The sequence below is a fragment of the Necator americanus genome, chromosome X (genome assembly GCF_031761385.1).
Source record: "Necator americanus strain Aroian chromosome X, whole genome shotgun sequence".
NCBI classification, from domain to species: domain Eukaryota; kingdom Metazoa; phylum Nematoda; class Chromadorea; order Rhabditida; family Ancylostomatidae; genus Necator; species Necator americanus.
The window spans coordinates 27,727,839-27,743,611 of record NC_087376.1 but is presented as its reverse complement, the minus strand read 5'-3'; the positions used below and the strand labels follow the sequence as shown (position 1 = coordinate 27,743,611).

The window sequence follows — 15,773 nt, the reverse complement described above, 5'->3', positions numbered from 1 at the left end:
ATCAATCAACTGACGGTTAGCTATTGAAATTGCCTTATGCGGAAGTTATTTCCTCTCATATTATCTTAATCGGAATCAATGCCATAGGTTCTAATGAGTATCCCGTTTATCTATTGGTGGTGTAAATTACGATGATGGCAGGTTGCCAGGCAGCCGCACACCGGCTACCTCATTCTGGCAGAGGTATGTAGAGAGGAAGAGAAAGCTGCTAAACTAAATGAAATTACAGTGTTTCTCAGTTTTATTTCCGATCATCCTTACATCATATCCGGAATCTATTCAGGATGAATAACTCCGGATGAAAAAAAAAGAAGAGGAAGAACATCACAACATTCATTTCTAATCACATATTTCAGCTTCGAATCTGCTCTGCACATTTTGAAGGTGGTGAAAAAAAGGAAGGAGATATTCCTGTACCTGACCCTACGGTAAGTGGTGTGATACCATATCCAAGAGACCAATCATATGAATTTTTTTGGCGCCAATGTGTGTTTAGTGTAAAGAATGATTAATTGCAATTGTAACCCTCTGTTTTCATAGGTCGACAAACAGCTGAACATCGAGCTGCCCCCAAAAGAAAGTAAAGGCGGCGAACGGAAGCGAAACAAAGGTATAGATTACCAGCGCAATTTCTATTGAAGTATTTATCTTGGACCATATCGAATAATAAATTCTAGAGTTCCGATTTTTATTTCATCACTAACAAAATTCTCTTCAATCACTGTTGATGCGCTTTTGAGAGCAGTAAGTTAAATAGAATAGATAAATACATAAATTCTAGGTAGCCCTCCGATATCGAGATCGCTGGTCGTACGTAAAAGGCAACTTCCTGATTTTTTGAGGAACACCCTCGGTATGCTATTTTCGACTTTGTTGGAGGTCTTTCTGCATGTCTACTTATCCGGGGATTTTTTTTTTTGCTTCGGTTTCTCCAGGTTTTACTGTTTTTTCTGCGCTTAAAGACTTTACCAAGATAACAATCATCTTTTGGACTGGATAAGTCTGGATACTTTCGTGTAGTTGTGCATTGATCAGGCATATCTCTTTATTGTAGTTCTTAGAGAGCATAGTAGATCCTTTCCTTCTTATGTACATTTTGAGGAAATACATAATATTTGTATTATTCATATTATTATTAATTCATGCTTGTAATATTTGCGTTCAGATGAGGACTTCAGGCACTTGTTATCTGAATTCTAACAAGAGATATTTTAAGCATTATTTTTCAAAGGTATCCTATTATTTTATTTCTCAAATTTCCTAATAATTTGCCATCATTTCCGAGAGGAGAGGGGGGAAAAGGTTAACATCGAACTGATCCCGAAGAGCAATTATTTTTTTCGAGAGTGATATTTTGTCTTTATGTTTGTGGAACAATTCCACAGCAATAAGTACTGAAAAGTAAAATAATTATTACTGTGATAGTAAAGTTTTTCTAAGCACTACCTCTGCACTACTTATATATGCTTCTCATTGTTTTGTAATGACCTCGTATTGGGCTGGACAAAATCATAGGTGAGTGCGAATCTTTGGGTGAGTTCCCAGTGTTAATCATGTTGTAAACTTTATTTATTTATTTATTACGCTCAAAGGCGTGTAAGATGTTGTAAAATGTAAAATGGCTTCTGTTAAATCCTAAACCTGATATATTTAGGACTTAACAAAAATTCTTCTAATTATTTGTTTTGTTCGCTTCAAATACTTTTCTTCTTCTGTGGGAGTTTTCTTACAATAAACTAGCTATATCTCTTAAAGAAGGAAGAAATGGAAATGTTAGATTCACAATCTATAGCGATTAAAGGAGCCGAACATTCTGCGTTCATACTTCATGAGGAGACACTTGCAGTTCTCTTTGTTGTTTGGTATTTAGAAAACCTGTTTCAAACAAAAAAAAAACGAATAAAGCTTCTCCCTATTTTCTTCAATCAATATTACTTCGTTACTTTGGTTAGGTTGTTCCCATTACTTTCACTGATCATATCTTCTTTTTTTATGGATAACACGTGAGACTTTTTCTTCATCAACTTGAACACTTTTGCACATTGGTTAGATTCCGTCTGGAAAAATCTAGTAGTAAAGGAATAAAAAATTTAGACAAAACAGTTCTACGACATTTTTGAATTGTGAAAGTTATGATGTTTGTGTAAAAAATCACTGAGAAACATTTAATTTTGCAATAATATCAAGAATTTACAGTTATTGAGAAACTGTATATGGGACCTCATGTTTGCAAAAAAAGTTTATTTTTCTAAAAAAGATTATGTCATTAGTAGAAATAATCGAACGATTTAGTTATATATTACAATAAGCTAATTTGTTTTCTTGTCGAAATTTCTGGGCATGTGCGAGAAATCCCATGTTGTTCTTTTTTGGTCAGCACCAAGTATCCTTTAAATTTTGAGTGGAGCCACATAAAATATTCTCAGGCTCCCGTTCGGGTTTGTAGTAGACATCCGCTTTTTTTCTTGCCTTCAGAAAGAAAAGGAACTTTTCTATAGTGAACGTTCATTGTGCATATACGGTACTCAAAAGTCGAATTTCGTTCGTTTTACTATTTTTAAACAAACGGACTACGTATGTTTTTCAAAAATAAGGTGAAAGGGTGTTCCTGTTTCTAGGCTATGAATAAAATTATACCTCCTTGTATCTTGAAGGTCTCTGCTGCTTGTAAGAGTGTGCAGTCCCATTCAAATTTCAGTAAATAACAACATGGCGTCGGTATTAACGAGTATGACTTAAAATGTTTATTTCGAAAAGTTCAACAATATTTTTGTAAGAGACGTATACATCGGGCCCGCACTCCATGTATGTCTGTCCTTGAGGGCTAAATTCAACTGAAATGGAACTGTCCTCACCTTATTTTTCCAGCGGTGCTATGGAATAAGAATCGGTCAAATATCTGACGCAAACCCTTCCTGGAGTAGAAATCATAGAGTAGAAATTATCCATTGTAAATCCAGTCAGATCATTTTATCCCTCGAATGTGGCCTTTTTTTAACGAAAAGTTCTTAAAGAATAGCGGTATAAGGAGTTGGGAAAATACATATCCTGTCTTTTAACGAAAAAAAAATTATTCAGTCACAATAGAAATACATATATGAGACAAATTTATGAAACGTTAAGAAAATAACAGAATGTAAAATTTACGTTAAATAATTAAGAAAAAAGTTCATTTTAATTCATTTAGCTGTATTTAGATTTATGTCTACAGCTTTTACAACCCTTCCACTCGATTTATTCAAACCACACCCACATATCCGTCGGATCTCGTCTTTTCAGCTGAATAAATTACATTGAATGTGGTTGGGCAGAAATATTATTAAAGGCATCACTCCACGAATCTGAGGTGGTACGGATTTCAAGTGAAGTATTCGTATACGGGATGGGAGACTATGGAGAGGGGGGTGATTCCGTCCATTTCTTCCTAATTACCATAAAAAACGGCCGCGGAAGATGCGGCTTAGGGCGTTCTGGCGCACTATTTTCTAGGAGTTCGACTGGAGCGCGCCAGCCTTGTGCACGTGCCACATCTTCCGGGCCGTTTTTTACGGCAATTAGGAAGAAATGGACGGGATCACCCCCCTCTCCATAATCTACTATCCCGTATACGAATACTCCACCTGAAAATCCGTACCACCTCAGATTCGTGGAGTGATGCCTTTAGGTTTACTTTTGACGTAGTGACTACTGCTATTCTTCCCCTCCAAACATTGGCGAAAGCATTCATTTTCGATTCACATTTTTCAAAATGTCCTGTGTTTTCGAGAGGGGACAAATGTCGTTTGGCTAAGATACATGATATACGACCATATACGGAGAAAACTAATCCAGAATTGACTGGATTTTGAGTGTTTACCAATTATAGCATTCTAGTCTTATTCCAGTAACTTGTTCTTATTCCATACGTTGATTTGTTGGCAATAAGCGTTCTGCCAGGTAAACATCTGATTATCTCATCAAGAAGGTCAAGTGGTGGTTAAACGTAGCAATATAGCAAGGATCGTGGGCTAACCTCAACTACTAATCTTACATATCACATTAGTGAAAGCGCTAGTAAAAGAATAGGCCAATTTCTAACGGGCTGTTTTATTGTTTTTTTTTTCAATTTTTTCTGCTAAAAATTATGAAAAACTATAAACTTTCAACTAGACCACGTGCCCGAAATCGAAAGAGGATTCCAAGGTCCAAGAAATGTTGCATTCTTAAACATTCTTCAAACAGCTCAGGATAAAAGGATGCGAATCCTAAATTGAAAAATACATTCCAGATTTCTGCAAGTGCAGTTTTCACTTCGCAGTTTTCTGAAGTAAAATTTTCTCTCTGACTCTATTATCTTTTCATTTTGTATGACACTCAAAATTTAGTTTTTTTTTTTTCAAAAAGTGAACACCGAAAAAAATGGAGAGATGATTGTAGTGCGATCTCCAAATTTCGCCGTATATGCAACTTCCAACTTATATATCTTCAATCTTCCGGAAATCACCCACTTTCCTTTCTATTTAAGGAGCAGCAAACTAGAAGAACAAAGTTGTTCAGAATAAACTGTCCAAAACTTGCTTCATTTTTCAGTTTTTTTTTTTTATTCTGTATCAGTACATTATAGGGAAATTTCTACTCTGGGGTACTGTCTTTTCGTTTTTTAAATACCTTTAAAGTATGTACTCATCTTTGTCTTGCATCAGGCATCAAAGCCGATCATATACGGATAGCACGGTATCCGTGAAATGTTGAGATTTATGTATTTTCTACTAACATAGTCAACGATGAAGCTTTCTGTATTTTTTGTATATAGAGAGATGAAACAGTCTTGCATAGTAGGAAATATCTAAAAGCGGCTTTATGGAATGGACTCTGGATTTTCTTCATTTATTGAAGGTGATTGGCGTAAGAAAACAGCTCGGAATCGTAGTATGGCGATCGTTTCATACAATTTTGCAGCTTTGAATGTGTAGTTCATAAATAGGATACAATTTGTACATTAGTGTAACTACCGCTATGATAAGATCATAGGCTTATGATTTTTCTGGAAAAAACATTGGGTTAACCTTAATTTTTTGCAATGACGTTGAGATTGTCCAGACTTTTGATACCAACTTTTGCTGATCAGAAATTTGGAAGAATCTTGTTTCATGTGAGAGTTAGCACAGAAGAAATAAAGAGTGTCTCTTAAAAAGAAGATGTCTATTTTTTCAAAACCATAATGACATTTTTTATATGGTTGCAGTGTAGGAATTTGGATATTGCGCAGAATCAGTACTTTTTTCTAAGATGTGGGCACCATGTAATTTTAGCTTTTTCCTCAATGCAAAGTAAAATTGTTGCACGTTATTGAATTACAAATATCCGGCAACGTTTTTCAGGAGTTAATTTTATTAAGTTCTAGATGTGGGAGCGTAGCTAGAATTTCCGAATCTTAGCAATTTTGCTTATTTCTAATACACGGCACGTTACTATCGTGTTTTTTATAAAAGAAAAAATTAATTAGGTTTTTAATTAAGTCAATACATAGTATAATATTACCGTACTATGATTATTTGCTGTTACTGTTCGCTTTTTGCTTCATAACTGATCATAATGTTTAAGAAATTTACTACAGGGTCATTGAAGCAGATTTCTGGAATTTTCACCTACATCATTAAGAATTGCGGATAAGACTACACGGAATACGTCAAAATACAGTGCAGAAAGCAAAAGGACAGATTAATCTTGATTTTTTTTGTATGATATTCCTTAACAAATTGAAGTATTATGGATAAGCAATTTAATGCATTGTTATTAATATACAAAACAGTTGCTAGCTCCGTACTTTAGACTCTAAATAGTCTCTTAATGGAATTATCGAAATAACTTTTGAAAAAATCATATAAAAAATCAATCATAAAAAAATCATAAAAAATCACAAAAAATAAATAATCGATCGATATAAAAATCCTTTAAAAAAATCATGCAAAAAAAATGCTCAACATATTTTTTGCAAGACCGATGGATATGCAAAGTTTAATGGAAAAATTAGCTTTAAATTTTTGAGATCCGAAATTATTTGAGTTCTTTGATATTTCAAGATAGTATCTATATAGAATACTATAATATCTTTATAATATACGTGCAAAAAATAGAAGAAAGTAGATAAAAAGGCAGAGCGTCAAAAAATAAAATGTATAACTCTTCCTTTTATTTCTTATTTTTAAAATTCTTTATTTTTGTAAACCGAGCATCATGTTTAATACTTTATCCATTATTACTGCTATTATTTATTCGAGTGTTTTTTTTTGTTCTTAATGGAGGTAGGAAAAAATGTGAATAATGAGAAATGAAATCCCACGTCCAATTGAATTCCAGAAAATACTTGTCTTTGTCTCACGAATTTTTTTTCGAAATTCTCTCAGAAGCGTGTATCTTTAAGTATCGTATATCCATATACATTTTCCCGAACCAGTATTTCTTAACTTATCTCCCATGCTTGCTAAATTCATGGATTTCATTCTATGGATCCTCTTATGCAGCTACAAAAGAAATTTGCTATAAGTCTTCTTTAAATTCAAGCCAAATCAGCAAGTATATGCCTCCTAAAATATTCATATGGTGTTAATGCTTTCTTTTCAGAGATTATTTCTATTATTTTTTATTTTATTGTGATCATAAGTAATGCTTGGGTGCATTGTAAAGTTTGTAAATTTACTTGAATTTTATCGAAACACTACGTCCTTATGTGTGTAAGATGAAAGAAGCAACACAAACTCAAGTTTTAGGAGAAAATTATGGAAATTTTTTTTCTATTATTTGTTTGTATCCTGGTAAAAATGACAGATAACACAAGCGAACAACAAATTTTGCTTTGATTTGCTTAATTATTAGTGCAGATCTGTTTTTTTATATGGTCCTATAAGGAAATTTTGTGAAACTACTTGCAACATAAAATTCACATCAAAAATGTGTTCATTCGTAGTTACGATGGGATTTACGAACTGGTTACTTCTTCTTACGTTAAACACCTTTAACAGAACACCTTTTTCCTAACAATTTTTATATTCACTACTACAGTATGTCACCAACCCCTTCCTCTAAAACCACCTTTTCACAGTTCTTTGTACGTACGCCTTAACCGCAATGTTATTGCATATTTTTTATTATAATATTGTTGATTACAATAATAATATAATTCAAATATTTATTTTTTCTCGAGGTGCTGTTTACTAACAGTTTTAAGAAAAGAACTAAGACTCGTTGAGTTTTTCATGGTCCAGATTACGGTCAATAACGCTTTGACGCATATTTTCGCTGCAATTTTTCGAAGAAATTTCATTTTCATAACATACTGAAAAACATCTCCAACCTACATAATGAGCAAAGAATGAGGTTATTTCCCTCTATCGAAATAATCTCGTCAACAAATTTCCCTTGTATGAAAAATCTAATCGGAGTTCACACAAAATTTTTCTTCTATGTTTTTAATCACTACTGTTTTTATGGAATGAGATTCTTAGATGTCTAAATTTGAAACTAAGCGCTATATTTTACAGATCAGCGCAAATACTTCTTGTCAATTCCTCGTTGTTATTCTCATGAATAATTTTAATAAATTTCGAAATTTGCTTTCAGCGAGAACTTCTCTCTTGTCCTCCGCTTCTTATGTCGGTTTTATGTTCCTTAACAGACTTTTCTCCCGTTCATGATTGATATTCCAGACTTTCGGTTTCCGTATAATTGGACAATGATGCTTCCAGAACAGGAAAGAAATTATGTTAATCTAATAGTGTTGCCCAGAAATGAGCATCTCAAAGCTATGTCAATTACTAGCAGAATACTTAGAGTTTAAAAAAAACTCGAGATGAAACTTTGAATTTTCTGTTCCTATCCATATTTTTTTCAAATATATTTTTCGTCATTGAAACATTTTCCTTACCAATTAATTATTTTCACTACTGATCCTATGTGTCGATTTGCTGGTATTTTAAGTTTTTTTTTAAACATTTCCGTTGCTTGCTTTCAATGTTAGCCTTACTTCAATCAGTGGTGCACTTTTAGTACAGAAGTGAATAATTAAATGTGTAGGTGCATTACTGGAACTATAACCTCAGAAGTGTACTTATTTAAAATAGAAAATAATCAGTATAATAATCAGAAAATTCCTTCCGGAGTTTATATTGTTAATTTTTGCGGTTTATTTTAAATTACAAAGTGAATTATTAACGTATTAGAGTTGTAGATGGGAATTTTGGTGAACGATACAGTAAGATACTGTTTTTCGAAATAAATTCCTCTGAAAACAAATGATATCGCTGCTTTTTTTTCGCTGAATATGTTTCATATTGCTAATGTAATGCTTAATCAGCACGCGCTACCGAAAGTATCTCGCTTTCTGTTGCCATCTGGACTGGCCTTTTTGTCATCACCATGGTCACCAGCAGCAGTGGTGCTGAGAGAGAGATATTGGCTGAAATGAACGACCCGTTTGTTGTCATTTCGACATGACGCCAATTACATTTGTTTTACGGGATTTGCGGATACTAATCTTGACGAATATTTTCGTTTTTGTGTCTTTTTTTTTACTCCTTAAATTCACCTTCAAAAATGCCTTCTATTTGACTCTGATGGGTATGTAACGTATCGAAATCATATATGAGTACATCATTGCTCGCTTAATCCAAATATTTACTTTCCTGCGTCCCACTTATGTACCTACTTAACATGGGCAAAGCTCGAAGAATGACTGATACTCTTTCGCATTTCTTTGAAAACCTGTTCTTTAGCTAAAGTATACTTTATTTAGTATTTTTTTCTGGAAAGAAATTATTTTTGTTTATTTTCATTAGCTAGATATGTTTAATCTGGTATACCGCTTAGAACTGCATAAATTGGCGAGGAATAATTTATTTTGTTTTGGATTATTTTTTCACGCTATTTATTCCAATCGTTATAATTTTCCTACCAAGAGAAGAGTAACTTCTGGATTTCTATTTCCTAGCGGACTTTATGCCACCACTCAGCATTATCCTATAAAGACATATATATTCCCACAATAACCATATGTCATTTTCAGAATTATACTCTCGGAAATGCTATCTTTCTGTGATGTTTTGCGTGGGATTACCTTGTCAGATTGTTGAGGATTTTATGTTCTGCATAGCGATGTTTGTTTTTTTGTGAATTACGACACTCGGTAGGCGCAACGGCTATGCGAAGATCGGCCAAGCATGTTATTCCAAGAGATTACGCTCTTGTGGAGAATGAGAGAAGCGCAAAGCGTTCTTTTTTCGACGCTAAATCATATCGCTGTTTCAAGATCCTTCTCGGCTCTACGACGACTGGAACATCTTCGTGCCGAAATTCACTTCTCGCCGGCGATTCTCTGTTTGCGAATTTCATGTGCGTACGAATTCGTGTGTGTGAGTGTGTGTGTCTGTGTCTCCCCCGATAAGTGGTGGCACTGCAGCTAAACATCCGGCCATGGAAAAAATGGCCTGATCATCAATGCTGCTTCAGGCATAAGTTGCATACTAATACCTCCGGCTGTCGCTGATGCTGATGCTTCTGCTACTGAGGCTGCTGCTGCTGCTGCTGCCTATGTCAGGCTTAGGCTTCAGCCGGTGTTGAAGAGGGAGACGCTCGACGTGTAGAGTGAGTGAGTGAGGAGGGAGCGCAGAGCGAGAGCGCGTGTGCCTTTATTTGCGACCATGCTCTTAATAGAGCTCTCTTCTGGCCTACCCAGCGATGCCCATATCTAATTCATGTCGAATACTTGTTAGCGCGGCCGAAACGCCGCCGCCGATCTGCCATTTCTCCATCGCACACGGGCCTCGACCTCACACACGCCCCGCTCAAATCCTCCTTTCGCCTCATTTCAAACCTTATCGGTTATTACCTGTAAATCGTTCTCGGTAACATCCTTCTCTACACCTCTACTTTTGTACTTCTTCACTCATTGGTTCCACTAAGTTATGATAATTTCACAAAAATTCTTTAAACCATTCAATGGAACAATCTTATTAAGTCTAGAGAGGCTATTATACTCTTTTTTCTCGAATGCAGGATCCCAGCTGCACCTATAGAGTTACTCAAACCTCCGCCCGCTGCACTTTTCTTCTCTTGTTATTTTCCGTTCCGGATTTGCCGATTAACAACGTAGCTTAACATTTCTTGTAGTCTTTTTAAATCAGTGCTACAATATCCGTCTTTTCTCCACAAAAAAAACGTCTTCTAAATGACCTTCACATTAGTTATGTTTTTTCTGCCTTCTTGTTCTAAACAACTACATTTGTCATTGGAAAACATTCTTCTTGTAGACACATTTTTTTTATTAACAACACAACATTATTTTTTAACAATAAACCTATGGGAATATGACGCTCAGGTGTTGCTTACATCCAGGAAATGTTTGTTTAAGCGAAAGAAAAAAAACGATTGGTCGAGCTGTGAGTCGCCACCTCTATTCTTTTCCTACACGTAATTACAACTAATTACAGTACTTGTAGCTGTAACTAGCAAATTTGACCAACATTTATTTCGATGATAATTTATAAACGTTTTATTTTCTCAAAACAGAATTTGTGTCATTATAGACATTAATTACTGCTATATCCCCTTTTATAAACTTTCACGCTCCTCTGGTTTTCTGAGATCAACATTTTTGTGTCGTGCGTATTTTTCAGTGTTTTCAACTTTTTCCTCTAACAATTGCTTCTTTTCATTCCATATTTTTTTCCAATGACGTAGGATGTTCTTACAGCAAAGATATGACATATTACAACATGTTTTGGTTGTTAGAACTGTGTCCACAAGATTTAAATGATTTCCTTGCATCCTAGTGTAAATACGTTTGAAATTGTGCTTATTGCCGTTTTTTAAAGTACGCTTCTCCTCTGTTAATTATCGGAAGCTTCATTCCTATCCTTAAAAAACGATCTCAATGCAAATGCAACCAGTATTTAAAAGATCTACGGTCTAAGAACGTACGTAAGAACAGGACAGCAGCTTAACAGAATATCACAAAACGCTTCATTTGCATATATGACACTTAAAGAACAACGCAGGTGTGCTATTAACTAACATGCGAGGAGGTCTTGACCGGCGCTGAGGAACATAAATGAGCGTAGCTTACGCCGGTATATTGTGTTGAGGCAGACGAGTACGGGACTAAAATGAGGTGTATATATGCGTGTGTGGTGTGAACGAACGAACGACGCGTCGGTGGCGACCGCGCGCCCCTTGCTCCTCGTCTCGCCCTCCTCCTTCCTCGTCTGCCCATGTGTCCGCCCCTCCCTCTGCCCTCCGTGTTCCTCCTACCAACCACTGCCCCACGGAGTTCAATTAACAAATGTTCGCCTTATAGATACGAGCCCTTGCCCACTGAGTGCAGAGCCGACGACGCCACTATTGCCCGTCGAGCGACCGCAGAACATTCACGGCATCATCGCCAGTCAGTTTTTTTTTTCTCGTTCCTAACTATTCAATTTTTACTTGCTATTTTCTCCTTACTCTACATCTATTTATACGACCCTTCTGAAAAAGAAAGAAGCGTATTTCTGGATTTGCCCTACTTTTCGTCCGAGTTCTGATCCATGACTTCCTACATCTCGGTGATGACACGAGTTTTCGCATTCAATTCAAATTCAAAATTTTTCGCATATTTTGAACTTATCAACTTGATCATTCCGACGCAAATCCGATCTGGAAACTATAAATTTTCATGGATCTTTCGACTGTTTTTTGTTCTTTTCGGGCTTTTCCACATAGCTCCTAAGCATTTATAATTCGGGAAAATCAAAATGTGTTCGAAATGTGAAGTGATGTTGTAAAGATTAAGATGTGAATTATTGCACAAACTTGCTCTGCTTTTTTTCTTTCTTTTTCGTTATTTTTAAGCAATGCGCGTATAGAAAAAGAGGTCCTTTTTTTCCAACATGAACAAAACATAACGATCTACAGGATTTTTCTCTTGCGTAATGAACACTTGGTCACTCATGAAATGAGGACCGAGGTAGAATGAGTAGTCCTTTCCTGTCATAGCCACGAATATCCTACAAAACCCTTAATGACTCACTACGATCTTGACTACATTCAAGGAAACTACTTCCCTCTTGGACACGTAAAGTGCACACGTTTTACAGTGTCATCGGCGAGAAACATGAATGGACCAGCCGGTGCACGACCGTTAGTAGCGTTGCTGGATGGCCGTGATTGCACCATTGAGATGCCTCTACTCAAGGATGTGGCAACAGTTGCGTTCTGCGATGCGCAATCCACGCATGAAATCCACGAAAAAGTCAGTAAATTAGCCGAAATAATGGCATATATATTTATATTATGTGTTTGATTAACGATTATTTGATTGTGACTCGTTTGGATAAGTTCAGCTCATAAACACACCTACACAAATACGTGCACACATGCATGTATACGTACGTACACACATATACACACACTGAAGTACTACATGCATACCATTAAACATGCAAACACTTAAAAACATGCATATGTACACAAATACCTATACACTTATAGAGCATCTATATGTATACAGGCAAACAGACAAGTAAATACATAGATAGATACACATGTACACATTAGTAGGTAAGCACGCTTACATGCATATACATATACATATGCGTGCACACATATACACGCATGTACGTCCTTACACGTGCACATACACGTGCAAGCATGCATAGATGGGCTTATGTACATGCATGCCCGTATAGATATGGATATACATGCATATTCGCATGTACATACTTACATACACTTCATATATATTTACATTCATACACGCACCCATATACACCTATACAGATACACATATATATGGATCTTTATTATGATTTATTTTTTTGGAGATAGACATACCTATACATTACATATATATAAAATTAAACGTTTACACATAGATACATACATACAAACATCCACACACTTATACATACAAATATACATATGTACATACGTATATCAGCATCTGTACACACAGACATATACATATATACGCATACACGCACTTGTGTACATACAGACACATGTACATTTATGCATACATACGTACATGCAGAAATGAGCGTATATATATACATATATAGGTATATTTCTAAACTTATTTATATTAACATACATTATGCGTATATGCATGGGCACAACTTTGAACTTACTAGTACACAACTAAGTATATATATATATATATATACATATATATGTATGCACACGGCCATACATGCATACATACATATGTACATTCACACATACATACAGAAAAATTCGACAGAATTTCGGACACAATGTGACATACGGTGAAATGTGATTCTGGACTCATCGCTGCTTGACATGCGGGTCATGTTTCGGTGCGCCTTTTCGCCGTGTTCCTCATGCGCCCCTCTCCCTCCGTCATTGATTTTCTTCAGCGTTGCGCGAATTATTCACGCGAATCACTCTGATACTCACAACAAGTCGCATCAGCACTTATAATGAGCAACGCAGCAGTGACGGTGACGGTTAGTGTCGCAACGATCGGAATGACGACAATGAGGTTCGCGAGAATCGCGCGCGCGTGTGTGTGTGCGTCTAAGCAGATGGTGGTGATTGGTTCGTTGAACACCTGCACCCATCACACACGCACATACACATATTCACATACATATATACACACACACACATCATTCCTAACCTATCGCTGCGCGTTTCAATATGCGACGGCGACGACGGGCACCGCTCATCGCTTGCTGTCTGCTGTTATTTAGTATTCAAAGCATGGAAATGTACGAATGTCGTAATTAGACTCGAGACTGCTGCTCAATCAATGACAGTAGGGGGGAAATGACGAATCATAGATGAAGTGCGATGAGCTGAGCTGTATCCAATAGAGTGACGTCGTTGTGACAAGCTCCACCCCTAACATCTTATTATTTAAGGTGTTGAATGAAGCGGTTGCTGCACTCATGTATCACTCGATCAAACTTGAAAAAGAGGATCTGGAAAAGTTCAAAGCATTGCGGGTTGTGGTGAAAATTGGTTATGGATTCGATAATATTGATGTGAAAGCGGCAACCGAACTAGGTGAGTAGGAATTTCCGGGATTTATTTGCTTGCAATAGCAATGTTTAAAGGTTCTTTTTATGGTGTTCAGCCTTAAAGCTGTAGCCATATGTGTGCGTGTATACATTACTAGCAGATCGCGCTTCTCTCTATTGACTAAGTAATAAATGCCGGAGGCCACTAGCCCCCTCTCCTTCTCAGACATAGCGCTGCGCGTCCTTTCACTCGCCAGAAATGGACGCAAATGCGATTAGAGGTTTGGGGGCATATTGCATGAGACGACGCATTGTTTACGTCGAGATTCTCAACACTCTCACTACGAGTCTCCCTGGAATGCGAGGGGTTACTGTGAGGTAAAAGTGCAAAACAGGGGCTTTTTCATCGTCACACTGTCCCTCAACTTCTCGTTAATCACTCTATCCGGAAAAGTCGGCGCCCGCATAAATGATTGGATGCCCTTTTTTTCGTGGAGTTGCATTTAGCTGCCGACATGGATCATAATAAGAGCTTTTGATTGCAGTAAATTAATTAGAAGGTGAAAGAAGTATTAACTAAACTTGCTACCTCACCGCTGTCTCAAATCCACCGGCGAGTTTAATTATGTAGGTTACATCAGAATAAAAGGAGGAACATGGTGTGAATAGTGGTTACTGAGATGAAAATTTGATGATTTAGATGTCCCCGAACGCACTTTATTAGTTCTTTTCCTTGCATATTCAACTATCTTTGCTTACTTTGCATAGAAAAAATAGAAGTGTCTTTTTGTATAAACTGAAGTTCATTTAAAAATGACCTATTTTGGAGAACAGTACTTCTTTCAACTTTTCATCTGTTTGGAAAGTATCCTTGGGATCAACGTTTAGCTAAGTAAATTTATTAACAGGTGGAAATTGTTCGTATTCAAGGACTGGAATCATCTAAATTGTTTTTTTTTGTAATTTTGAAATAATTGTTTAAATGAATTATAAGAGATAAAATATCTGTTCCAAATTAACCTTTTTGGGGAAGCGTCAACGTCTTTTGTTTCAGTTCAGAATTATTACTCTTTTATTTTGATAAGGAACAAAATTATATAAAATACATCGAATTTTCGCAAGCGAATTTATCAATATTTAATCAGAAGACGGACGTGGACCGATTTCTTTTACGAATAACTGCTGCCGATGGGTGTTGATGGCATTTTCTCGTTTGCTAGGTCTATAAACATATTTATTTCTATGTTTCAATAATGTAAGGATGAGAAATACACGCCATATTCCAGAAGAGCTTCTTCATGATGAATGACGTGAACGTTTTGAAGCGGTTGAAGATGAAATATCGTTAAATGCTACGAGTTTTCCGTGTTCCTTTTATGTAATTAACGAATGTTGAAGTAATTAGGAGACATTAAGGAGGTGGTAGCAGTTGTCCTTATACAAATTTTCTCTTTTTCAATGCGTTATTCTGCTTGGAAATGTTTTGTAAACGAAATAAAAATCACTACTTTTTCGGCTATCGCTTGTTATTTCAAGCATTTTGGTTAAATACCCGCACTCACAGGAGCGATTTACATATAACGATGGACTAATACAGATTAAGCTTCTCGAAAATTTCTCTAGATCTGTTTTTTTTCCAGGAATAGCCGTATGTCACACACCTGGAGATTGTATAGAAGAAATAGCCGATTTCACTATGTCTCTTATACTTAATCTCTACAGAAGAACATATTGGTTGGCGAAAGCTGTTAGTGAAGGGAAAAAAGTGAGTATTGGATA

The 15,773-nt window shown here is 36.1% G+C and overlaps 1 protein-coding gene across 2 annotated transcripts in view; it reads left to right on the top strand.

Moving 5' to 3' along the window:
* The window catches only part of RB195_025712 (uncharacterized protein), a gene marked incomplete at both ends in the record, with an annotated part of 33,681 nt that overhangs the window by 11,586 nt on the left and 6,322 nt on the right, over positions 1–15,773 (top strand). Inside the window, 7 exons of one of the 2 annotated variants that reach the window (XM_064213970.1) lie at positions 357–428; positions 541–610; positions 782–853; positions 11,330–11,416; positions 12,108–12,262; positions 13,896–14,040; positions 15,635–15,759. In XM_064213970.1, the coding sequence (XP_064069850.1) occupies positions 357–428; positions 541–610; positions 782–853; positions 11,330–11,416; positions 12,108–12,262; positions 13,896–14,040; positions 15,635–15,759 (726 nt within the window). The remainder of the gene's footprint in view (positions 1–356; positions 429–540; positions 611–781; positions 854–11,329; positions 11,417–12,107; positions 12,263–13,895; positions 14,041–15,634; positions 15,760–15,773) is intronic. The other variant, XM_064213969.1, reaches the window with a different exon arrangement.